The 24,788-nt window shown below is 48.2% G+C and overlaps 1 protein-coding gene across 1 annotated transcript; it reads left to right on the forward strand.

The window, feature by feature from the left end:
• Positions 1–1,510: 1,510 nt before the first annotated feature.
• RAB7A (RAB7A, member RAS oncogene family) lies at positions 1,511–22,008 on the forward strand. The gene is made up of 6 exons (XM_053953984.1): positions 1,511–1,604; positions 17,596–17,656; positions 18,748–18,874; positions 19,666–19,884; positions 20,390–20,518; positions 20,656–22,008. The coding sequence occupies exons 2-6, from the start codon at positions 17,604–17,606 to the stop codon at positions 20,749–20,751; spliced, it is 624 nt and encodes a 207-aa protein (XP_053809959.1). The 5' UTR covers positions 1,511–1,604; positions 17,596–17,603; the 3' UTR covers positions 20,752–22,008.
• The last annotated feature ends 2,780 nt before the right edge of the window (positions 22,009–24,788 follow it).

Genomic DNA, 24,788 nt, shown 5'->3' on the forward strand with positions numbered 1-24,788 from the left:
AACACCCACTAATTTGCTATTAATGTCTGCCCATAACAACCCAGCACGTGGGTCTCCCATTAAAGGCAATGGACTGGGACAAGCCAATGCTCTGCTCCACCAGCTGCTGATGTGTTGAAGGCTTTTCCTCTTTTGTCCAGTTTGCATTTTAACTGATACCATGTTTTTCTGCAGGTCTTTGCATCTAATGGGGCACCCTAAAAGTACTAATAAACTGTTGCTAAAATTTTCCTTCTCTGGAGTCTGGAGCATCTCTCTTATGAGTAGAGACTGTGGCAGCTGGGCCTGTGTAGTCTGGAGAAGACTGAGAGGGTGTCTGTAATGCATACAAATATCTCAAAGATAGGTGCCAGACTCTTTTTGGTGGTGCCCAGTGACAGGACGAGGAGCAAAGGCCATAAACCAAAACACAAGAAGTTCCACCTCAACATGAGAAAGAATTTCCTTAGGCTGAGGGTGGCAGAGCCCTGGAACAGCTGCCCAGGGAGGGCATGGAGTCTCAGGGGACATTCAAGCATTACCTGGATGTGTTCCTGTGTCACCTGCTCTGGGTGACCCTGCCTTGGCAGCGGGCTAGGCTGGATGATCTCCAGGGGTCTCTTCCAACCCCAACAAGTCTGTCTTTGTGTGATTTTCTTTTTAATAGTGCTGGAATATTGCCTCAGTCCTTTATTATCTTTCATTAGATTTAAAAATACTTTTTTTCCCATGGTGGCTTTCCTGAGTTCATAAGCTAACTAAACCCACAGCAGTCACATGACTTGGATGAATAATAATATTCAAGTAATTGCTGAGTAACAAAATGATCTTGCTGCCAACAGAGAGCAGAAAATATGGATTTCACTTGTACAACCAGGATAGTTATTACCCCATGGATTTAGGTCCAGAGACTTCAGAAGGTCCCATTTTACTTGCTTGCACTATTGATCTTGGTGCTGACAATTGCCTGCTTATTCAATCTGAATGGACATTCAACTGGCATCTTTTAGCTTTTTTCCTGACAAGTGCTGTTGCTACTACCCCACTTTAGATTACAGCTGCGAGTAAAAATTTATAAATATTAGACATATATAATCTAAAATGTAGCCTATTTCTAATAGTAATAACTAAAGGGTTTTTTCACGTAGGAATGTAACTGCAGAGAACTCCGCGCTAGTTCTTCAATGCTATTTAGAAGACAGCAAAGAAAAGATTAGTGCCTGTGTGTCCCCATCGCTTATTTCTGAAAGCACGAAGGTTTCTTTGGCCCTTTCCGCCTCCCCTCGGCCCAGGGTGCGGTGTTCACTGCCCTGCTGCGATGGAAGCCGCGGGGGAGGCAGGTCCCTCCGCACCCCTCCCCTGCGTGCGGGCTCCGGCGGCACCAGTGCATTTATTCTCCCCAGACACGGGGCCGGGGCGGGGTCCCGCACACGGCCCGGCCTGGGTGCCCTGACATGGCGGGCGGGCCCCGCGGTGACGCGCGCCCGGCGCGGTGACGCCGGGGCCCCGTGAGCGGAAGTTGTCGGGGAGGCGGAAGCGAGCGCGGGAGGCGGCGGGGCCCATTAAAGCCGACGAGGCGGGCGGGGGGCGTAGCGATCGGGGTCGGGCCGCGGCGGCAGCACCAGGTGAGCCCGGCGGCACCGCGGCTCCGCGCGCTGCCTACGGGGATGGGGGTGGGGGGGCGGCCTCGCCCCGGGCCGGGGGAGCCGCTCGCGGCCCCTCCCCGGCACCGGGGGGCCCGCGGCGGAGGCGGCGCTGTCTCGGTGCTCCCGGCCGGCTTTGCACCGGGGCCCGGCTCGTTTGCCCGCCCCGAGGCGGGCCCAGGCGGCCGCGCTGCCGGCGCCGAGCTCCCTGGAGCCGGGCCCGGCGCTGCCCTCGGGACAATACGGGGGGGGTCTCCCCGGGACGGGGCTCCTCCCCGAGGGCCTTTCCCAGGATGCGCGGTTCGCCGGGCCTTTGTGGAGCCTCCGCTGCCGAGAGGCTCGGGGAGGCCCGAGCAGTGCCTCCCGGGGAGGGAGCGCATTGTCTGTGCCGTGCGGAGCTGCTGTAGCTCCTCGCGAAGCCTGACGAGGCTTCGGGGTAGCCGGTGGCCGAAGGAGGGCCGGGGCTGTGGGGGGGACGGTGAAACGCTGCTCGGGAGTCGGCGGGGAGCGCTTTTAACGTGAACCGGCAGCCCCGGGAGCAATGAAGCTGGCCAAAGAGGAGACTGGCAGTTATTGCGAAAGTAGCTGTCGGTGTGTGTAAAGCTTGAGTCAGTTCTAAGAGCTATTAGAGTGGACGTTAGAAGTGCTTTTGTCTGTGAGTGTATAATAAGGTAAATTAAGTGATAGATGCATTATTAGTTTCCATATATATATAGAGAAACTAATAAATATGGAAATGCCTGATGGTTGTACTTAAAGACAATTGCACTCACTTTAAATAGAGGGCTTATTTTAGTAGTGAAAACGGCTGTCTTCATCTGAAGTAGGATAGGTACCTCAGCACCAAAATGTGTGTCTCACCTAGTACTCTCGGCCTTTTGTTCTCAAAGCTGGAAATTTCAGCATTATCTCCTGGAAAGCTACAAATGTTTGCTGATAAGCAGAGCTGTTGTGGTCTGTGTGTATGAGGTTTTTATATGTAAACTGAGAACACATGACAGAATGAAGGCCCCCCCCAGCTGTAAGCAAGCTGTTCTTTGTCTGACACTTGCCAGCATGGAACCTTTAAGCTTTCAGTACGTGTCACTAGCTGGCCAGCTTTGGCCTATGCCTAACAGTCTGTATCCATGTGGGTGTTGGGTTTGGGGAAGTGGAGATTTCTCTTTTTAGGGGAATGGTATATAAGTAGCTGTGCCACAGTGTTTGTCTGGCTGTGACTTGAAGGCTGTGGTGGTACCAGTGGCGTGTGAATAGTAGCTGCAGCCTGGCTATGGTTCCAGTAGAACCAGGCTGCTGGAGTCAAGTGTACCCGGCTCTCTCAGGAGCTGAATTTGAGGTTAAAGTGGGTGGGGTAATTTGAATATTCCTTGTTAAATAATCAAGGCTTCGTTGCTGTACTTAACTCAGGAAGAACAAGTATACTTTTCTTTCCCCCTCTCCCTTGTGACTCCCAACAGCTGACTGAACACATGACTTGCCCTCCATGCACTAATGAGTGGACCCACCATGCCTGCCTGGCCTGAGTCCTCAGAATGAAAACAGCTCTAATACTGTTAAATTTCAAGTACTACCTTGTTTGTTTGTTTGGGGTGTGTGTTTGTGGGCTTTGGATTTTTTTTCTTTACTCTTTGTGCTGTTATGTTAATACCCTATGTCTGGTGTAGAAAAGCTGTTATGGGGCTAATCTGACCCCTCAATAAGGAAGACTTCTGAAATCTCATAGCAGTTTCTTGCTCTCCCAGCCTGTAGTGTGAAGTATAACTGATAAGATGGGAGTAGCTGTGTTAAATGTTCTTCTTCCCTGTAGTGTCATGCAGTGGTCCTTGTCCTCAAACACCCTCATAATAGCTCAGCATAGAGTCACAGAATATTCCGAGTTGGAAAGGACACACAAGGATCATAGAAGTTCAATTCCTGGCCCTGCACAGGACACCCCCACATGTGCCTGAGAGTGTTCAAGTGCTCTTGAGCTCTGGCAGGCTTGGGGCCTTGGCCACTTCCCTGGGGAGCCTGTTCCAGTGCCTAGCCACCCTTTTGGTGAAGAACTTTTTCCCTACATCCAGCCTAAACCTGCTTTGACAAAGCTTCATGCTGTTTTCTTTATCCTGTCACTGGTCACCAGAGTGAAGAGGTGGGGAACAGGATACCCTGAGTTGTACCTTCAGGGTGACAAGTTAAGAATTTAAATAACTGTGTGGCAGAGTCTGCACTGCAGGCATCCTGGCCCTCCTGTCAAAGCCAGGGAATCCAACTCTTTGAATAGCACAGACGTGTTAGAACATTGATAGATCCTCAACTGAAAGTGTAAATGTACAAGCTCTGCTCTGAAGTGACCTGGGAAAGGTATGACTTTGCTTAGTTTGCTAATCAAAATGAAGGCTTGTGACCAGGAGGCTTACCAGATTTATTTCCTGCAGCACTTTCTTAAAGCTCGTGTTGTAAGATACTTGTGTTGGAAGGCTTGTGAGAATTACCTGTTGGAGCAAATCTCTGGCAAAGCTTGTCCTTGAGGAAACATAACAATTGCCATCAAACCATCTGTGCAAAACTATAAATAACTCTGTCTCTAACATGTATGGAATTTTGGTCTGACTTCTGTGTGAAAATGAGACTGCTTTATGCAGAACTTAACATTTGGCTGTAAACAAAATTGGCTGTGCTTGGTTAGGGTGTGTTTTTAAACGCTGCATTGTGAGAGAAGGTTTGCAGGTACCTGGCTCGAGAATAAGGGCTATGCAATAGGGCACTTAGATGTTCTCATTCTCTGAAACTGTTGGATGATGTGGGCTCACAAGTACTTATTGTTGCATGTCCCTGCCTTCAGAATGCAGCGATTTTGTTAGTGACTGAAGTAAACTGAACCTTTGTGAAACAAGTACAGGACTCACCTTGCACGTTGCCAGTGTTTCCTTATGTCTTCTGGGCTTCTCCTTGGCTGTGACCTGACCTGCTCTGAAGTCCCTGTTACTGGGCCCTGGTGAACCTAAGGTTCCTTCGCAGAGCTGTAGAGTAATTTAAAGATTGTTGCCTCCACAGAAGGGAGTCCAGCTAAGACCTTACCTAAATGCTGAACTTGGTTGAGCACTAGCATGTGCTGCTTGTCTGACAGCAATCTTGCATCCCTCAGATGCTGAAGTACTTCATTCTTGCACAGCATTGTCTTGATAATTGCTATTTAATTGCCTGATGAGTTAGAGTTGAGTTGGCTTCCCTCTGCAGCTTCCTAAAATGATCTTTTGTAGTTGCTGTGTAACAGTCTGCCTTCAGATACAGCTGTGACTGGAGATTGTGAGGATAAAAGTGTCACTCTCTGCAGCATCAGTCCAAACACGAGCTGTGCATCTCAAAACTGAATTAGATATAGATAATTAATTGAATGACAATAGTTGATACACCGTGCTTATTTGTGCAGTGAGGGGCTCAACTGAAGGTCCCATTTCTCTTTAAATGCACCTTGAATAAAGCTTGCAAATGAGCGTCCAAGGTCAGGAGCTGCTCACGTGCTGCTCAGAAATAGCAGGTGCTGAAGGGATATCCCTGTGTCGCTTGGTTCCCCTCTGGCTCCTGGTGTGCTTGTTGCTTTTGCTCTCTGTTGGTAGGGATGCAGCTCTCAGCCCAGCGTGCTGCTGCATTTTGTGCTGGCGGAGATCTGCCCTGGTGATGTCATCGCTGCTGTGAGCGCTGCTCCTGCGAGGCTGCTCCTCCTCTCAGTGCCAGCAAGCAGCGCTCTGTCTGTGGGGGAAGCTTTGTCAACACGGCTGTTGCTACCTCATGGTCAATGACCCTGGGAAGGGAGGCAGGCTCATCAAGGCCACTGAAGTGTGTTGATTTGCAGCTTATCTCCAGTAGCCTTGACTTCTCTTGCCAGGAAACCTGTTATTGAGACCATAGCTGTCTTCGTAGGGCAGTGAAGCTTCAGGACAGGGTGCAGTGCCTTTGAGATGGGATTGAAGTGTAAACCTGTGGCACAGATTTCTATCTGTATGATTTAAAGGCACTTGATACAGTGAGTGATTTGCTCTTCTGCATAACCACTTAAAATGACAATTTAAGGTGACTAATTGTGTCTAACTGTACTTGCATGAGTTTCAAGGAGAAAATGTTAAATGAAATTTAGTAGATCCTCTTAATGTCAATTGAAAAACCCAGTATTTTTCTTGAGTCTGTCCTATATACTGTAACTTGGTCATTTGAGAGACGAGGTGGACTAGTGAAGTGGTGGACCAAAGTGGAGGCCAGTATCTGGAGCTGCCTTCAGAGCCAACCTGCCTGGAGTACCTGGACCTTGGTTACTGGGCTACAAGTTTATCTAACAAGTCTGTGCTGAGCCCTTGAACTCTTTCCAGCTGGAAGCAGAATCCTCTTCAAAGTAACCTGTCTGGTGCTTGTCTCCCTTGAGTGGGCTGAGTCACTCGGCTCCCAGACATGGATAATGATATCTGGAGTCCAAACTGGCACAGTGGTGGCATTGTCTTGAGCATGAGCAGTGAGAGGGTTTTAGCTGAGACATGCCTGGGCCTGAACCTTTTCCCCTGCCTAACAAGATGCCATTTGCCCACAGAGTTCTCTTAACCTCACCATGCAAGTGAGGTTTTCATTGGACCTTTGTGGACCTTCATCAAGAGAATAGGTGAAGTGGTAAAGTATTGATGCAGGATTTGTGCAAGAGGTATGAGGGTATGAAGTATGAGTGTGAAACTGAGTATCCACAGTACAAATTCTTTGTAAGTCACTGACTCAGCTGTCATGGCAAGCTACCTGTTGCACTCCCATGCTGGTACTGAAATACTTGTCCTTCCTGCTCTGCAAACCACATTAGCATAGTATTGAGTGTGTGTAGGATCAAGAGTTCTGCTCACAGATCAAGGTGTAGTTCTTAGATTACAACCTGTCCCTAGAGAAAGCTTCCTCTCTAGAAGACTCATTACTGAGAACAGGACCTCCTGGAAGGAGGAGTAGTGCTTTTGCCATTAGTGTTGATCTGGTGCTTCCCTGTATCTGCTAGTCTGCTAGTAGGATCTTCCATCAGTATTTGTCCTTTCTCTTCTGACAAGCTTCTTATGTTGCAGGAAACACAATATTCACTCTCAGATCTGGGTATCAGGTGTAAGTTACAGCCTCTGGCAGACCTCCTAAGGGTCTGTCATTTGACTTGGTCAAAGTCTCCTTTTAGTCTCTTGTTTCCTGCCCAGCTTCTAGGAATTCTGGCAGCCAGGAGTGGATAAACAAGGCTTGTTTACCACTGACAAGGTCTAAGATCTGTGTTTTGCTTACCACTGCAAAAGTTATCTATTTGTGTTTCTGAAACTGAAAGCATCACAGGAATCTGTGAAAACTTATACTGTAGTCAAAACTAGAAGTTAATCTGGGCACTTAAAAAATACTGTCAGATATGGTAAAAATCTAACAACTCAACTGTTTGTCAGTGGCCTGGCTAACTTAGAATATTTTGAATTGGACAGCCTTATCTTCTGGACACATAGATTAAAACCCAGCTGCCTCTGGCACCGTGTTTGTTTTATAGAAAGCAATAAGGGAGTTGTCACTCAGGGTATGGCCTGATGTGAGAACTGTACCAGGCTCTTGATATTTGTGTCAGGGTTACTAAAACTGTTGGGTGGCTCCACTAGCTGGGTGCTTTGTGCCAAAAGGCCAACAATCACCACTGTATAAACTGGGCTGTGTGAGCGCTATAGCTGCGTTCCAGTTAATTCAAGATATATTTTACTGACTGGAAAGCTGTCCACCAAGGAGGCCGTCGTGGTAGAGGCATCATGGAAGCTGTGCTGGTGTAGCTGCAGTGCTTTGCGTAGGCAAGGCCCTTAGTCAAGACACATGGCTTGTTGCCTAGTGTCTCCCAGCAGCCAGCTATGTGCTCAACTCTCCTCCCACATCCTGAGATTGTCTCCCCCAGGGCAGAATAGGGGAAGTTAAGCTTGCTCTGATAAAGGGGGAGGGGTGTTAAAGCAAGCATGCCTTTTCTTGTAACAGTTTTATCCTTGGGGGAAATCTGCTGGGAACTACCTGAAATCCTGTAGGATTTAACAGGGGAACTGCTTCTTACTGGAAGGTAGGGGCACAGCAATACTGATTCTTGAATGACATGACATTCTTGACATGGTTTGAGCCTCCAAGAGAAGGTAGCAGAAGATCTTGGGACACTTGCTATCAGTCTGTTAGGGTATGTGTGCCCAATCCTGAGAGGATATTTTGTGGTGTAAGGGCCATTTAACTGCTGGAGGAATCAGTGGACTAAAACTTCATGACTGGAAACATCCAGCTTTCAGTGAAGCTTCTGGGTTTGTCTTTCTTGTTAAGATGTCTTCCTATAAGCAAAAGACTTCTACTTCAGCAGCCCTGGCTTGCTTTCTGGGAATCCTGGTCTTGTTAGTGTGTAGCATTTAGCTTCAAAAGGATCTTTGTGGCCTCTTCTCCTGCCACAGCTGCAGTCTCCATACCTGCTACCCTCTGTGGAGAATAATGGGAGTCATCCTCAGGTTGTGGAGTAGCAAAGTGATCCACCCAAGGTGGCTGCCCAGCACAGCTGGCTGTGTCCCTGGGGACATTTTCTTTACTCCCTTCCTTCTGTCGATTTGGCTCAGTGTGATTATTGATTATCACCTCTGGAAGATCCTACATGTGCTCCTGTGATCTTAGGCTTAGCAGCAGTCTGGGTGTTGTACTGTTCCTGTAGACAGCAAGAAATGTCCTCCAGACCTTTCCCACTGCTCTTAAGCACACTGTTGGTCTGATTGAACATGGAAAAACATATGCTGTGGTACTGTAAGCAAATGCATTTTCATGCTTGTTTTGCTCCCACTGGCAAACCATGTAGTCCGATCAACGTGATGGCTCCTCACGAGAAGGCGGCTGTTGTGATATCTAAACCAGTAGAAATCAGATCAGTTTTTGGCATTGGGGTGGGGTCTAGTCCTATGGAGTTTGGACTTTATATAGTAGAGTCACAATTAATTATGGCAGCTTTACAGTCAAAACCTTGTTCAGATCCACGGCTAGTATTTAAACGTTGTGCAGCATAGAACAGCTCTCATCTGGAAAAATGCCAGGAGGTGTAACAGGCCTGTGAATCAGTGAGGCTTGGACTGAAGAGCTTGCCTTTGAGAACTTGGGCTTTGAGCCTAACTGATCATATGCATCAGTGTCTCTCAGGAATGCAGCACTCTCCAAATCTCAGTCCTGAGGGAGCCACAGCTGAGCTGAGACTTCAGGCAGGGCAGACCCCTTCTCATGTGCAAGTCCTGCAATTTCATTGCACACATGGCTCCTACCAGTGGCATTGCTTCTGCCTTGCCTGTGTTGTCTGGACTCTGGCAAGCTGGATGTTGGCATGTCTCCTTCCAGTGAGCTCCAAGTCCTTGCCCACATAAGGGATGTGTGATAGAACCTTCAGCTGGGGATTGAGGGGATGTCTGAGGCAAGCTAAAACCTTACTACCACTGATAAGAGTGTCTAACCCAGCACTGGCACTGGACCTTCCTTGATCACACCAGGAATCTGTTATGCTCAAAACTGTTCCAAAGTTTGTTTCCCAGCTGGGTTTTCTGCCTGTTTCTCCAAGCTGCATGTTGCCCCACCATTCTCTTCCTTTAGCACTGAACTGTCTTAAGAGCATGTTACCCATGATCAGGACACAGCAGAATATTTGTGTAGGCCTGGTGTCAGCTCCCTCTGGGAGCTACTTCAGACCATGTCAGTTGGCTTTTAGCACCATGTCACACTGATTTGTTGCCTGTGTTGAAGCAGACAATCAACAGAACTTGAAGCCATGTGGCTGAGCTGCTATTGCTGGTTCCTAATCTTCACTCAGCTCTGGAGCAGCTTCTCCAGCACTGGTGGCTGCAACTCTGCCCTCAAAAGGAGGTGGAAACTTACTGCAGACAGATGTAGTCTAAAAAGCTAATTCCTCTGGGACTCTGAACCATGTTCTAAGATTCAGTTTTGATCTGAACCATGTCAGTGTGCTAGCAGGCATCTAAAGCTCCAGGCTGTTCTTCAAGAAGGTGAAGCTTTTGGCATAGGACTCTCAGATGGGGGTGGGATATACTGGACAGTGTATTTACACCTGACAGCTTGCAATATAATGTTTTACACAAGGTATCAAAAATTAAGTTGTAGCTGAGGCTTCCAGCTCCATGAACAGAGGTAATTTTTGCCTCACAGGGCTGTCTGGGAAAGGTACCAACTGGACAGAAGCCTGCTCTTGGTGGAGCAGCTCAGCAGGCAGCTGAGCTGCTCCTCTTGAGGAGGGAATGAGGAGCTGTGCTTGAGCTTTTGGCTGGGTACCAGCAGGAAGGAATATATTGCTTAGAACAGCAACATAAACGTGTTGGGAAGAAGGAGGTGGAAATCAGTTTTTAGATGCTACTGTAGAACAGCAGCTAGAGTCTACCCTTCAGTGAAGCTGTCACAGGAATATCTTACCAGCTGGTTTTGGTATGGGCTGTACCTGAACTGACTGCTGCTCCATGGTGAATCTGTGAGGCCTGAAGGCACCTCTGATTGTATGGACTGTAGGAGCCCATTGCCCACAAAAACAACCTATTTACAGGGAGCAGTTCTTGCAAGGTGTCAGCCCAGATTACAAGATGTTCCTGATTTCCTTTTTAGACACAGCACGTGTCCCCACTAAATGTGAGGCTTTTCTAGATGGTATTTTCCAGTGAGCTGGGAAAGCTGAGTTCCTGATAGTCCTGTCATGGGAGTGGAAGAGAGTACTGTCCTGCTTGTGCAGCCTTTGTCAGTGCACGACTCAACCTGCTATTTGAACTTCCTATGTCTCTGTAATAGTGCTCAGTGTGAGGATGCTGGATACATGTTCCACCTGTAGAGCACCCAGGTTTGGTAAGGAAAATATGCAGACTCTGTAGCAGTCAAAAACATCAAAGGCAGCTGTATTTCTAGTTTCTTCCTTGAAGGCAGCTTGGCATCTCTTAAGCCATGTTGATATGAAATTAATAGCCCCTGCTGATTGTCTTCTGGCTACTGCTGTGCTTTTGCCCAGCTGAAAAGACAGGACTTGCTGTGTCACTCTTGGGAGAATGCAAGTGATGTGTTAAATGTTGGTATCCGTTGGTCTCAGATTTGTGTTGAACTGTTCAGGCAGTCACTTGTAGCTTTGTACTGGCTGACACCTTGTTAGCAATGTCTGTCTGACCAGCCAGTGGGAACTAAGCTGTTGTTAAATTGTAACTGGTAAAGCTTGTTCATCCCCATCTGGGCCTCTGCTGCAGTTGGAGTTTGAGGCTTCAATACAAAGAGTGTCTGGACTGCTCGGACACTGCAACCAGGAACTGTGACTCTGGTTAACTAATGGCAATAACAGGCTATGCCTTTCCTCAGGATGAAGCCTTGCTTTTTCAGAGTAGCTGAAACATGAATTTGCTCCAATTTATCTACTCAAAGGTTTAGCTAAAGCATTGCAAGGTACAGTTTGACCATGGGGCAAGTTGTATGTGCCAGACTGTTTGGTGTGCTTGGTCCTCTAAAAACAGGATAAACATTCAGTGACCATCTCATTTCAGTGGCTGAATATCCAAGCAGACATAAGCCCTTGAGATGTCAAATGTGCTAGGGATCTTGATACTTTTGAGAGGGAACTGGTTCGGTCTGACTGAGCTGGTCCTGAATAATATTTCTAGCTTCAGTTTCCTTGAAGAAATGCCAAACCTGGTGAGGGAGGGAGGGAATAAAAATAGTTCTCTGTAGTACAGAGACATTCATGCAAGAGAACAGTGAGTAGAGGTGCTGTTTCTGTGTCAAAAGTGCACTTGGCTGCATTTTGGGACACTTTTCCCACATTTCAGGACACAAGGTTCTTCCAGAGCACAAGGGTAGAGCTCTTGTCTGGTCACTGTGGTGAGCATGCTGTCATGTGTGGTAACCCCTAACAGAGACCTGATCAGTCCACATCACCTTGTTCGTGGTGGGTGTTTTTGCTAAAGGACCTGTGCTATAGTGGGAAAGTGGAAGCTCTGCTTATCAGCCATGGCACCCAGAACAGAGCTGCAGTGCTTCAGGCTCAAATACACCTTTTTGTGAGATACCTGCTTACTCTTCTGCTGCCTGCTGGGACAGGGAGCAAAACTAGGCATCCATAACTCTGTGAGTTTAGCTGTGCTCAATGCCTGCTGCCCTACCACTTTGCGCCTTGTCGGTGTGGTGTTAAATATTCCTGGCAGAGGACACAAGGCAAGACGTGCTGGCCAGCATCCTCACTTCAGCGCTGTGCTGGTTGCTAGCAGAAGGTGCAGGTGGCAGGCTGATAGCTGTAGTAACAGGCAGCTCCTGGTCAAACATTCCAGCCTCTATAGACATGTTAGGATTGTGATTCCAACTGTTCAGTAGCAAAGCTGAAACTGAAAAGACTGCTCAGCAGCTTCAGAACTGGTATGGGTATGCTGCTGCTTAGGAAGCCTTGTCTTCCAAGGATGTGAGATTCCCTTAAGGCTGGATGCTTTCACTCTGAAACTGTCCATGAGCAACTTAGAATATTCCTTTTGAAAGGCCTGCTTCTGTTAAAGCATAGCTAATCTGAGGTCTGGTGAGCCATCAATGCAAACTACTACTGTTCCTTGCTTGTACCAACCCAATTAATATTAAAATGCCTGCATTGTTACTTGACACGTGAACATCTCTAAGGAATTCGTAACCCTCCATTTCTGCTTTGAGTTAAAGCAGCTGTCTTAATATAGCAAGGGAAAGGACAGTTGTAATGTACTCTGAAGCAACAAGGGAAACCTAATTAGACTTGACATAGGCTTTATTTGCTCTTGCATCTGAGCTGTAGTGCTGTGAAGCTTCATAGGATGGGTTTTGACTCTTCCTTTCAGATTAGCTAAACCAGTGATACTTGAAGGTTAGGTGTTAGCAATTTTCCCTTGCTACTCCTGCAGGTGAGTGTTAAAGGCACTAACAGTATTGTGGCACAGTGTGTGCTATACCAGCTTAATTTCTTGAGGGTCAGCATATCATTAATGGCTTGTTTGCTTAGAGGATAGGCTTTAAAAATTGAGTGGAAGGTTTCCTCTCCTGTATTAGAGACAGCTGTGTCATTTCTTTGGCACCAGTTAAGCCAGGGGGAGGAAGGATGCTGATGATCAGCCCTTGGCTGATGTGGAGTGTCCGGTGGCTCCTGAGCAGGGCTGGCTGGGTGTGCTGCTGTGGGCTGTGTTCTGAGCAGTCGTGCAGATGACCTCGCTCAAAAAGATTGCATGCAGTGTGAAACAGAGCCGAGTCTTGGATCAAATCTTAACAAACAAGTTTTTCTTTGTGATACCTCTGAAAAAGGAAGTGTTTTTTCAGAAGTGCTCCTGGGACTGGACACAAGCCCCATGTGAGCTCTCATACTGCCATCTGAAGGGTGTGTGCCTCAACGGGGTGCTGTGCTGGAGTAATTGTGTCAAATACCATGAGGCAAGACAAGCTGCATTATATAGTGAAAAACAGTCTTAGTGCTGAGTCAGTGGGATCCCAGCCTATCTCAACTCAACCATTTTCTACAGGACCTGAAGATGTGTTTCCTTGTTGTACTGGGCAAGGAATAACTGAAGTGTTGGTCTGTTTATACCTGCAATAGAAGATTATTAAAGAGGGCTTGGCCCATCAACTGATTTGGCTTCAAGGCAGTATCAGTCAAGCCTGGTAGAACAAGGGTGTGAGGCCGGGCACTGTCCACTGCTGGTCCCTGGCAGGGCTGCAGTTCCTCACTGTCTCATGGCCCACACCAAATATGAGGCTGCAGCAGCTCTTCCTGTGCTATGGCTCACATCCGTTGCATCACCTGGGATGGAAGCTGAGTGTCTCACCTGCCTGGTGTTGATGGGGCAGTGACAGCCCTTCACACTGCTGGGTAGCCTGTCAGCTATGACAAGAAGGCAGTGTCAGCTCTGACTCAGCCTGACTTCCTATGTCTGCAGGTGGTTGCTCAGCTGAGTTACTTCTAAGGTAATGAATCTTGACAGAGCAGTTTTCCCTCCCCTCATAGTGCAACTTCAGGCTATGTTGAACTTGGGAGATAAGCATGCAGTGTGATTTAGTGTTGCAATTTAGGGCTCTGCAAATCCCTCCCTAAGCATGAGAACTAATGCCAGCTTGTCCAAAGCTGCTTCAAATACCAGGAGGCAGTGAGCTGAAGCAGCAAGTGATATTGGAAATGCTCTGAGGAAAATAGAAACAGTTCCCAGAAGCATGCTGGGTTCTGGCACAGCCACTTCTGGGTGAGTTGTTTTCCTCTGTCCTGAGGAAATCAGGTGACTTGCACTGGACCTGAACCTATGCAGATGTTTTTCATGACAGTTCAGTGTACACAGCTGTCTTTAAGCTGTTTTAAAGCTCTGTTCACTTGTTTCTTGCTCCATCTGGGCTGCTTGTGCTGCACAAGTCTCTGGCTTGGCTGCCAAAAGTGTCCCTTGTGTGCTTTGTGAGCACGGGAGGTGCAGGCTTGAAGAGGTTTCTGTGGTCTGTTCTACCCATAGAGTTCTATAGGGGAGACAAGCTATGGTGTGTGCAAGAGCAGAAGCAGAGCTGAATGTTGGTGTTGCTGACAACTTTCAGCTGGCTCTGTCTTGGCGAGCATAGCTGGGCTGTCAGTTGGATCAGTGAACAATGCAGTCCACTGGAAAAGAGGTGTTGACACTTGGAGAAACTGTCCTCCACATGCTCTCTGGCATCTGGTAACACCCATCTAAGGGTGGCATGAGCCCTGTGGGTGACCTGTCACTGCTGCTCACTCCTCAGCACTGAGTCCTGTTTAGGTGTATCTCAAGGATATCATGAGGTTATGCAGGAAAAAAACCCAGAAGGGCCAAAGCCCAACTAGAAGTTAATCTGGCTACTGCTGTAAAAGACAATAAAAAGTGGTTTTATACATTAGCAACAAAAGGGGAGCTAAGAGGAATCCCCATCCTTCATCAGATGTGGAGGGAAACATAGTTGAAAGGATGAGGAAAAGGCCTGCTACATGACTTAGACACACACTCAAGACTCAGTGGCTTTGTGGGTGGGTACTGAGGGAACTGGTGGAAGTGCTCCCTGAGCCCCTTTCAATCAGTCATGGCTCCCTGGGGAGGTCCCAGTGGACTGAAAATTAGCAAATGAAATGTCCATCTACAAGAAGGTTCAGAAGGAGGATCTGTGGAAGGCCTGTTAGTCTGACCTTGTTGCCAGAGAAGGTTATGGAGCAGATACCTTGAATGCCACCATGCAACATGGACAGGACACGGGGGATCAGGCCCAGTGAGCATGGGTTTAGGAAAGGCAGGTCCTGCTTGACCAACCTTGTCTCCTATACACTCCTGCTTAGTGTATCAGTGAAAAGCTGTGGATGTGGTCTGTCTGGATTTTAGTACAGCCTTTGACACTGTTTCCCACAGCATTCTCCTGAAGAAGCAGGCTGCTCATGGTTGGACAAGTGCACTGTCTGCTGGATAAAAAACTGGATAGAAGACTGTGCCCAGAGAGTGGAGGGTAATGGAGGTCCATCCAGCTGGCAGCTGGTCACCAGTGCTGTTCCCCTGGGATCAGGACTAGGGCCAGTCCTGTTTAATGTCTTTATCAATGCTCTGGGTGAGGGGATGGAGGGACCCTCAGTAAATTTGCAGATGACTCCAAGTTAGGTGGGAGTGTTGATCTGCTGGATGGTAGGAGGGATCTGGACAGGCTGGGTCAATGGGCCAAGGCCAGTGGTGTGAGGTTCAACAAGGTAAAGATGGATCCTGCCTTTGGGTCACAACAGCCCCCTGCATCTCCAGGCTGGGGGCAGAGTGGCTGGAAAGCTGCCCATTGGAAAAGGATCTGGGGATGTTGGTTAACAGCAGCTGAACATGACCTCAGGTGTCCAGGTGGCCAAGCAGGCCAGTGGCATCCTGGCTGTGTCAGCAATAGGGTGGCCAGCAGGACCAGGGCAGTGATTGTCCCCCTGCACTGGGCACTGCTGAGGCCACAGCTCAAACCCTGGGTCAGTTTTGGGCTCCTCACTACACAAAGACATTGAGGTGCTGGAGTGTGTCCAGAGGAGGGCAAGGGAGCTGGGGAAGGGGCTGGAGCACAAGTCTCCTTGGCACTAGCTGGGGGTGTTTAGCCTGGAGAAAAGGAGGCTCGGGGGAACCTCATGGATCTACAACACCTGAAAGGAGATTGTAGCCAGATGGAGTGGGGAAGGGGGCTGTCAGTCTCTTCTCCCAGGTGTAACAAGTGACAGGACAAGAGGAAGCAGCCTCAAGTTGTGCCAGGGGAGGTTTAGGTAGGATATTAAGGAAAATTTCTTCACTAAAAGCACTGTCAAGCACCGGAATGGGCTGCCTAGGTCAGTGGTGGAATCGCCATCCCCAGAGGCTTTTAAAAGCTGTGTAGTTGTGGTACTGAGGGACATGAGTTAGTGGTGGCTTGGCAGTGCTGGACTAACGGTTGGACCCATTAGATGATCCTAGAGGCCTTTCCCAACCTAAACAACCCTGTGACCCTGAGGTGGGTGCAGTCCAAAAAGGTGTAGCTGTAGGTGCATCACTGCAGTGGCTGCAGGGGTGCTCCTTCAGCTTCTGCAGCATTCACTGACAGCAAAGGCTAAAGCACTTCATGTCTTCTAACCCTCAAAGCTTGAGATGATTAAGCTCTTTTGCAACTGGTCTGCATCTAGTGAGAGGCTTTTACAGCTTGAAGCCTCCTGTAGTAGTGGGGTGAAATGGGTGTAGTTATCTACCACACCTTAGGCTGTTGTGTATCCCAGGAAGCACATAAGGATCAAGCTGCTTGAAGACATAAATCCCTGTTGTAGAAGCAAAGGCCTCCTTAGCTGTGAAAATCAGGAATAGCTCCTGAAGAGTAGGAGTTGTGCTATAATGAATGTGGTATATATAGCAGGATGGGAATTTTAGGGTAAGCAAGTCCATATATAAGGGCTTAATACCAAGGCCTGTTGTCAAGGATCTTCTATAGCCATCTTGTGCTCCTCTTTCTGTACTGAACCTGCAGGGCTTTTCAGGAAAGCCAAGTCCTTGTGTTGTGGAGCAGGTCAGTACCAAAACAGGGTCTGTGATCTGATCCAGCACATAAGAGTGGCTGGCCCACCCCCTCTGCAGAGGTGTGGAGCAGGGCCTCAGGGTAGGAGGGGTGTGCTCAGCCACTGGACAGACCCTGTACTTGCTCTCACCATGCTAAAGAATATCCAGAAGTGTATTCAGGCCTGCTGCAGCTGATGAACTTGTAGCTGCCTCACTGGTCTGAAGGAGACCTGGGAGCAGATGAGTGTGGAACTCTGAAGCTCAGCTCTCTCTTTCACTGGATGGACCATTAGTGACCATTAGTGGCCAGTTTAGAGCCTCCTGCCTATGAAATTTTTCAGTTGCAGGATGCAACTGAACAAACAAGTCATCATCTAATGGAGTAGATGACCATCAGTAGGCTGAATGTTGAGGTTTGTCACTGTAACCTTATTACACCAAAGCTGAGGTGGCAATAGTCATCTTCCTGTGCCCTCAGAGAAGCCACAGTCTGGTAGCAGTTTGCTCTGTGTGGCTGTTGCAGCTGCTTCAACCACAGCATGTCCTTGGGATTTGGTTCTTTCATGTGTAAGAATTATTAGTCTGTGTTGGGAGCTGGTATGATTTACTGCACTGCCTCAAGTCAAGGGAGGTGGCCTGGGCTAGTCTATCTACCAAATGGCCTGGAAATGGGATCCAGAAGGGTCTTGGTACAGTAAATGACAAGTGCTCAGCTCATCTACCTCTTGGTATTAAATTGCCACTACTGGTCTGACATGGCCCAGCCTGTGTAGTGGGCAGACACCTGGTCAGTGCTGAGTGTAGCCTTGAACTGGAGTCTGGTTTCAGGAGTGCTGGGCCCTGCCTGTCACTGGCTCCTTGCTGGGAGTCAGGTTTCTCAGACTTCAAACTTGCTGCTTGCTTTCTTGAGGAATGACATACTAATGGTTTGTGATGGGATTGTTCTTCCTTTCTAGTGTGAAAGATGACTTCTAGGAAGAAAGTGTTACTGAAAGTAATCATCCTTGGAGACTCTGGGTAAGTGGAAGAGCCTTTAAGATGCTAATCTGTATCTGGCAGAGCAGTGCTCTTGACTAGTGGAAGCCTGGATGCACTGTAAGAAATCAGCAGTGCTGGGAGGAGATATTCTACAGCCCATGATAGCTGTGTTACCTCAGGTCTAAGAACTTCACTGCCCTCTGTTTTGAATGTGTCCCTGCAGTTTTGTATCTTGAGGTCCTGCCACAATATTAAATGGGGAAAATGTGGTGGGCAGACCACTGGAGTAGCAGCGTGGAATAGCCTTCTGCAAGGAGGACATGTGCTGTTGGAATGAGTGTTTCACTTTAAAAAAAAATTATTTTTAAAAAAACCCCAAACCACTAGTAAGCATTCTTAGGTAACTTCCTAAAATTCTGTCTCTGTCAGAGACATAGTCTGTACTGAGCCATCTGCTTTGCTTCTCAGGGCTAGCTGGAGCACGCCCCTTGGAGTGAAAGGCTTTGCTCTGTGCTCGCAGCAAGGAGTCTGCTCTGCTGTCACAGGTTCCTTGCTGTGCAGGCTGTAACCTGATTCCCATGACATAAGGCTTATTTATACCACTGTCCCCAGCAAGCTGTTATTCAGGGAGTGATTCTCAGCCACACAGAGGGCATGTGAGCCTCTGAGTTTGCTCTCTGGGAAGGATCTCCACCTCTGGGTGCCTAGCAGATGTGTTTGTGAGCTGTTGCCATCTGAGAGTGTCTGGTTTTCCACCTCCTCCTTCTGCAGAGGCTGAAGATTACTGTTTGTTATGGGTTTCTCTGAAGCACTTCATCTTCCAAAATTGCCGTCGTGGTCATAATGTGATGTCTGTTCCTTACTAAGGATCAGATTAGTGATGGGGAACTGAGGTTTCTCAGGATGTAATCCTTTGTATCCTTGGGTAGCTAATGCTCTTGCTCAGCTAGTGCCTCAGCATCTCTTGGTGTGCAAGCCCCTACTAGCAGAGGTGGGTGCTTTTTCCCTGGTTGAAAAGCCAAGAGGTTATGGGCAGTGAAGGGCACTGGAATGTTCTCTTCAGGGTGGTTAACTCAAACATTGTTGTAGAAACAGCCTACAAAGTCTTTCTCTTTTGTGTTCCTGTGCAGAGTGGGAAAGACATCGCTCATGAACCAGTATGTGAACAAGAAATTCAGTAACCAGTACAAGGCTACGATAGGTGCAGACTTCCTGACAAAAGAGGTGATGGTGGATGACAGGCTAGTGACAATGCAGGTAAGGAGGGACTCTGCTCCCTGCTGCAAGGGGTGCCATCACCCCACTTGTATGGAAGCATCTGCTCTGGTGTAGCCCAGACTGGTGTAGGGATCAGTGTACTGGGTGTGACTCTTGTTTGCACTGAACTTCTGTTAGACATTAGTGCCTCTGGGCTTCTCTACAAATTTTTGCATGGGCTGAACAAGGGAATGCAAAGATTAATCTGGGTTCAGCTAACAACAGTGTTGCTAGGCCCTGTTTAAAAAACTGGATTTGGTATTGTCAGTAAACTAGATCTTGTTAGAAAGATTCACTTCCCTAGTGTCCAAGAACTGGAAAGGACTCCTTAGGTCAACCATTCGTGTCACCCTGAGTCCTGTGGGTGTAGTGTTAACCTGCCAGCCTGCTTATGTCTCTGGTATCTGCAGCTTTCATCTCTCCATGGTGAAACTGACTGCAAGGCAGCAAAAGCTGCAGCCATCAGAGGAGTGTTTGGACTCTGCTGATATCCAGGTGCATACAAGTACTGCAGGCAGGTCACCTGCTGACCCTAATACCCAAGTTCTGCTTGCCCAGGACAAGGATATGCACCCTGGCTGAGGCTGAACACAAAAAGGGTCAACTATCTTTAGAAAGCGTTTCTGGCTCTTGATGCTTAATGCCTACAGAAATCCCCAAGCCTGCAGGTGCTGCTATCTGCCTAGCTGGGGACTATATGTGCCTAGTGGGGAGTTTTGGAATTAATGCCCTAATTGCAGACTGACTGTGTCAGAGTAGAACTGGCTTATCTGCCCTGTCTTTTGCTCCAGATATGGGATACAGCAGGCCAAGAACGATTTCAGTCTCTGGGAGTTGCCTTCTACAGGGGAGCAGATTGCTGTGTGCTGGTATTTGATGTCACGGCTCCCAACACGTTCAAAACCCTAGACAGCTGGAGGGATGAATTCCTCATTCAGGCCAGTCCAAGGGATCCTGAGAATTTTCCTTTTGTTGTGCTGGGAAACAAGATTGACCTAGAAAACAGACAAGTGAGTACTGGGACTTACTAACCTCCTCTTAAGGAATTGCTGGAGTGGAAGACCTTGTAGAAACACAGGAGGGTTACCTGAGAAACGGGAGTGGGAGGTGCCTGAGAGTGGCTCAGATGTCTGCCACCGGAGAAGGGTTTCTCCTGCCTGGAGAGGTCAGACCCCTGTGCACAGCATGCTCCTGCCCACTGGTGGAAGGATTGCAGCAGCTTCCTGGGGAGGTGCAAGGAGAGGAGCTGCTTCTCCTCCCCCACATGTGCTGAGCAGCTCCTATGGGAGCAAGCCAGTGCTCTGTGGTCTCATCATCTTTGGGCATGGTCCTCCTTGCCCTGGGGCTGGGTCTGTCAGGTGATGGGAAGTGGTATCCTGTGTTCTGTTTCAAGGCTGCGGGTCTGATGAGGTCAGAGCTGCTCTGGTTGGATATGAGGGATCTCTGGCCTTGCCCTGAAAATAAAACCCCTCCCTGCATAGCAGAAGGTAGTGATGCTGTTCTCTGTCCACCCAGGTCACCACAAAACGGGCACAAGCCTGGTGCTACAGTAAAAACAACATCCCCTACTTTGAAACCAGTGCCAAGGAGGCCATTAACGTGGAACAAGCTTTCCAGACGATTGCACGAAATGCACTTAAACAGGTAGGGAGGGGGGCAGTGTGCAGCCCTGCCCCAGTGCTGTGGGCAGCCTGGGGCTCACCCCCAGCCTTCCCCAGCTCCTTGCATGCTGGGAGCTGTCTGCAGAGCTGTGGCATTAACTCCTCCTTTTCTCCCACTAGGAAACTGAAGTGGAACTTTACAATGAATTCCCTGAACCCATCAAACTAGACAAGACTGACCGAGCAAAGGCTTCTGCGGAGAGCTGCAGCTGCTGAGGGGAGCGGGAGGGGTTGAGCACAGTCCTTCACAAACAAATATCACACTTAGGCCTTCAAACACACAGCCCCTCTTCTGTGTTTAAAATGAAATTACAAAAAAAAAAAATTTGCATCTCCAGCTGCCAAAATCCACCCATCTCTCATGAGCATCTGAGTCCTGCACTTCAGAGCTCACGTCCCCGCACCATCCACATCACACTTCATGGTAACAGACCTTTCTCTTAGTTTAAAATGGAAACTGTTATGTATGTTTGGAACTGAATCTAATTCCAGGTGTCCAATGGAGAGAAACTGTTTACAGGTAATCTGTGTAACAAGTTACATACATTTTTAACTGTCTCGTGTTTTCCCCTGTGAAGGCTGCAATTGGAAAGGCTGATTACCCATAGTTCATTGCAAGCTCAGCACTCAGTCAGACTAGGTTGAGTTTTGTATGTATCTCTGTTAATGCTTGTTACTTTTAACTAATCAGATCTTTTTACAGTATCCATGTATTATGTAATGCTTCTTTAGGAAAAATCTTATAGTACATGTTAATATATGCAACCAATTAAAAATGTATAAATTAGTGTAAAATTCCTGAATTACATGTTCAAGTACTGAAACACAGGTTGTGTAGAAAGTGAGGAGGACACTTGTGACCTGCGGCGTGCTAGCAACACAGAGTCCAGATAGAGGCAGTATTCTGTACAGTAGAGATGAACTATGTAAGCCTTCTTGTTTTGAGGCCAAAAAGGCTTCATCTTCTGGAAAAATCTGTCTGGCTTCCTTGTATCTAAATTCTCAGATTTGCATAACAGCATTGATATGCACACTGGATTATTGGATTTAAAATTAAATACAGCTATGAAATGACCTCATTTGTTCACCTCCCCTACTGCTTAACTCCTGCCATCCTGGAGCGAGCATGAGGAGCCAGAGCTGAGGTGTGCCTGTGGCTCTTTGCGCTGTGGAAGGAGCTCCTCTCCCACTTGGGGTGTGGTAGCTGTTTCTTGATGAATGACCTGGACTACAAATCTTCCCTTTCTTCTTACTGACTGCTAATCTGGATTTTTGGTATGGAAAAACTTGGCAATCTAGTCCCTTTCCTCTCTTCCTTTCTTCCTGGTATTTGTTCTTGCATTTGTAGCTTGCTTAAATGGAGCCCTTCTACCTGTTTTCCAGAGGTCTACATTCTAGTACGTAGGCTGAGCTCTTATGTAAAGAAACAAACATGATGCCAATAAACTTAACAAGAACAAACCTTCTTGTTTACTCCTGTTTCTGACTCTTTTTTTCCTCCACTAACATGCTTTCTTCTGTCTAGTCACCATTCCAGCAAGCCTCAATGCCTGCTAAATGAAGGACATTTCTGCTTCTTCCTTACTATAAACTTTGTGCCTTCCAGCTGGGTTTTTGAGAGTGGGGTGAACCAGCTCTGCTTGCTTGGCTGGGGCACTGCTAGAGAGTTACCCCTCTGCTTCTCTGGAATCCGCTTGCAGGGGCAGGAATGATGCTGGATCAGATCCCTCAGTGAGTACAGTCCTTCAGCCCTGTTCTGGGCATATGTCCTGGACAGCCAGTGTGTTTTGGGAGAGGCTGTTAAAGCTCTTGCTGCCTTCCCCTTGGAGGGGTTGTGTGAGCAGAGCAGGCTCAGCCCTTCCTGCTCACCAGCAAGGCTGGCCTGGAATTCCTTGGAGTGAGTTGAGGGCCTTTCCGTGGTCCAGCCTAGTCAAAGTTAAGCCTTTAATTTCTTAATGCTGTGTATGACCCTCTGCTTGCACTCACCAAGGCTGAGCTGACAACTGTACCCAGAGGAAGATGGAAAACAGTGAAACGAGGGCAGTTATTTCAAGAGCTTTCTAACAGTCTTTGTGCTCCATATCCTATTTTATAGTGCTGTCCTGTCATACTTTTCTCACTTGACCAGGCTTTTGCTGTCCACATCAATCTCAAATAACTGCACTAGCAATGTGTCCTGGTGGGACCACTTTTCTGTCTTCATGCTTTTTGAAAGACTTGGACCTTCTGCTCATCTTCATTTAAAGTGTTGCTCTGCACTTGTTTTCTTTGGACACAGCTGGAATGTGGAGAAAGCCAAGTTGGGGGAGGGGGGAAAGGAGATAGTCTGAACTTTGCAGCCCTCTGCCTGGTCTTGGGTAGTGAGCTGAGGCTGCAAGGGCTGTGGCTGAGCCTTCAAGCCTGTGTTTAATGTCTTTCCAGTCAGATAAACTGGCAATAACCCAAGGCAGAGTGCTCCAGATGGGGTCGGACAGCTGTGGGGCTCCTTGCCACAGGATGTTATGGATGCTTCAGGGGAGGGGAGGATTCCATTTGCAACCTACATATCAATGTTTTTACAGGTGGGAATACACACAAGTGTACAAAAACCAGTACAGGAGGCAAGCAGCATGGGAATTGGTGCCCTGCTGTTAAACTCAGAGGTGGTGGTGTCGCAGATGGGGACCAGTGTTCTGCATGAATCACTGTCATCACTGTGGTCTGGAGAATCCTGGGCCTGGAGAAGCCAGCTGGACTGACTGTTGCTGCAGGGAACACGCACACTTAAAACCACTCCCTGCACCATTGGAGTCTCATGGCTTTTACTTTTGTGATGACCTCTGTTGCTGCTGCAATGACAATGGGTGCAAGGGTGACTTGTTGCTGGGTGAATCCCAGAGGAAACGAGGCCCTGGTAGAGGCTGAGGCACTCAGCTGGTTCGTGGAGGCAGCTGAGCTCAGGCGTGGTTTTGCACTTTGCCGAAGTCCTGGCAGGGCAGGAGCGAGAGACCCAAACAAGGAGCCTGGCTGAACAAGGGGAGGGAAAAGCTACAGCCAGCTCAGAATTGAAGTGGGTGAAGCTGAGCGAGGTCGCGGCAGGGCGGGGTGGGCAGAGCCGGCAGGTGTGGGGCCTGGCGGCGGCGGCTGCTCCCACCGGGGCTGGAACGGCTCAGAAGGCAGCTGTGTTGTGCCACGTGCAGATATAAAAGCTGGGGAATCACACAACCACATCTGTGCTGCAGGGGCTGTGTGGGGGGAGTAGTGTCAAAGGAATGCCAGGCCGACCGCCGGCGCTGGCACGTGGAAGGCGGCACGGAGACGCCAAGCTGCGAAGCCTGGGACGGGAACGGGAACTCTCCCGCATGCCTTGGCAGTGGCACCTGCCCAGGCTTTGGGGCCGGACCTGCCCGGCACTGCAGCCTGCCCTGAGCCCCAGGAGGAGCCCTCCTGCCAGCCCAGTGCCTGCAGCCGCAGCCACTGCAGCGGGCTCGCTGCCAGCCCCGTTCCTGCACACCTGGAGCCCCAAACGGCTGCCACTGCCACCAGCCCCAGGTGCGCAGGGACCCCCGCCCGGAGCACAGCCGGGGGGAAATACGGGATACAAACACAAAAACATGCTCGCGTTTCTATAGGCACAGCAAAGGTTTACACACTCAAACACGGTTACACCAGCAGGAATGTGTGTCTGTATTTATTTCCCAGGACACATCTTTTGGAGAGCAAAACAGCAGGGGAAGCAGGAGAGCACAAAGAAGCACAGGCACGGAGCTGTGTGTGTGTGAATTGCTGTGTTACACAGGCAAATCTCCCAAGGCTGAGACACAGCACGAGTCAGTTACAGGTTTCTATTTGACACATGTGTGGTTGCAGCCTTACCCATGTATACACATGTAGCATAAAGTATTTCTTTCTTCATACACACACACACACACACACATATATATATATATATATATATATATATATACTCAGAGAAGGAGAAAAAATTATTTCACACATAGATATGGCTACACCCATATATACTTTATTTATATATTTATATAAGAAAATTTAAATATTAATTACATGGATATGCACATATACAAAGGTGTGTATGTCTGTGTATTAGTTACTGCCCCCATACATGGAGAGACAGAGATGATCACACACATTCAGACACATTTTAAATTATTTTATACATATATGCTTGTATTTTATGGGTGTGGGGTTTTTCTCTTTGTCTACACACAGAGATTTTTCTTACTATTTATACACTTCTCTGCATCTATTTTATA

Source organism: Vidua chalybeata, chromosome 12 (assembly GCF_026979565.1).
Source record: "Vidua chalybeata isolate OUT-0048 chromosome 12, bVidCha1 merged haplotype, whole genome shotgun sequence".
Taxonomy (NCBI): Eukaryota; Metazoa; Chordata; class Aves; order Passeriformes; family Viduidae; genus Vidua; species Vidua chalybeata.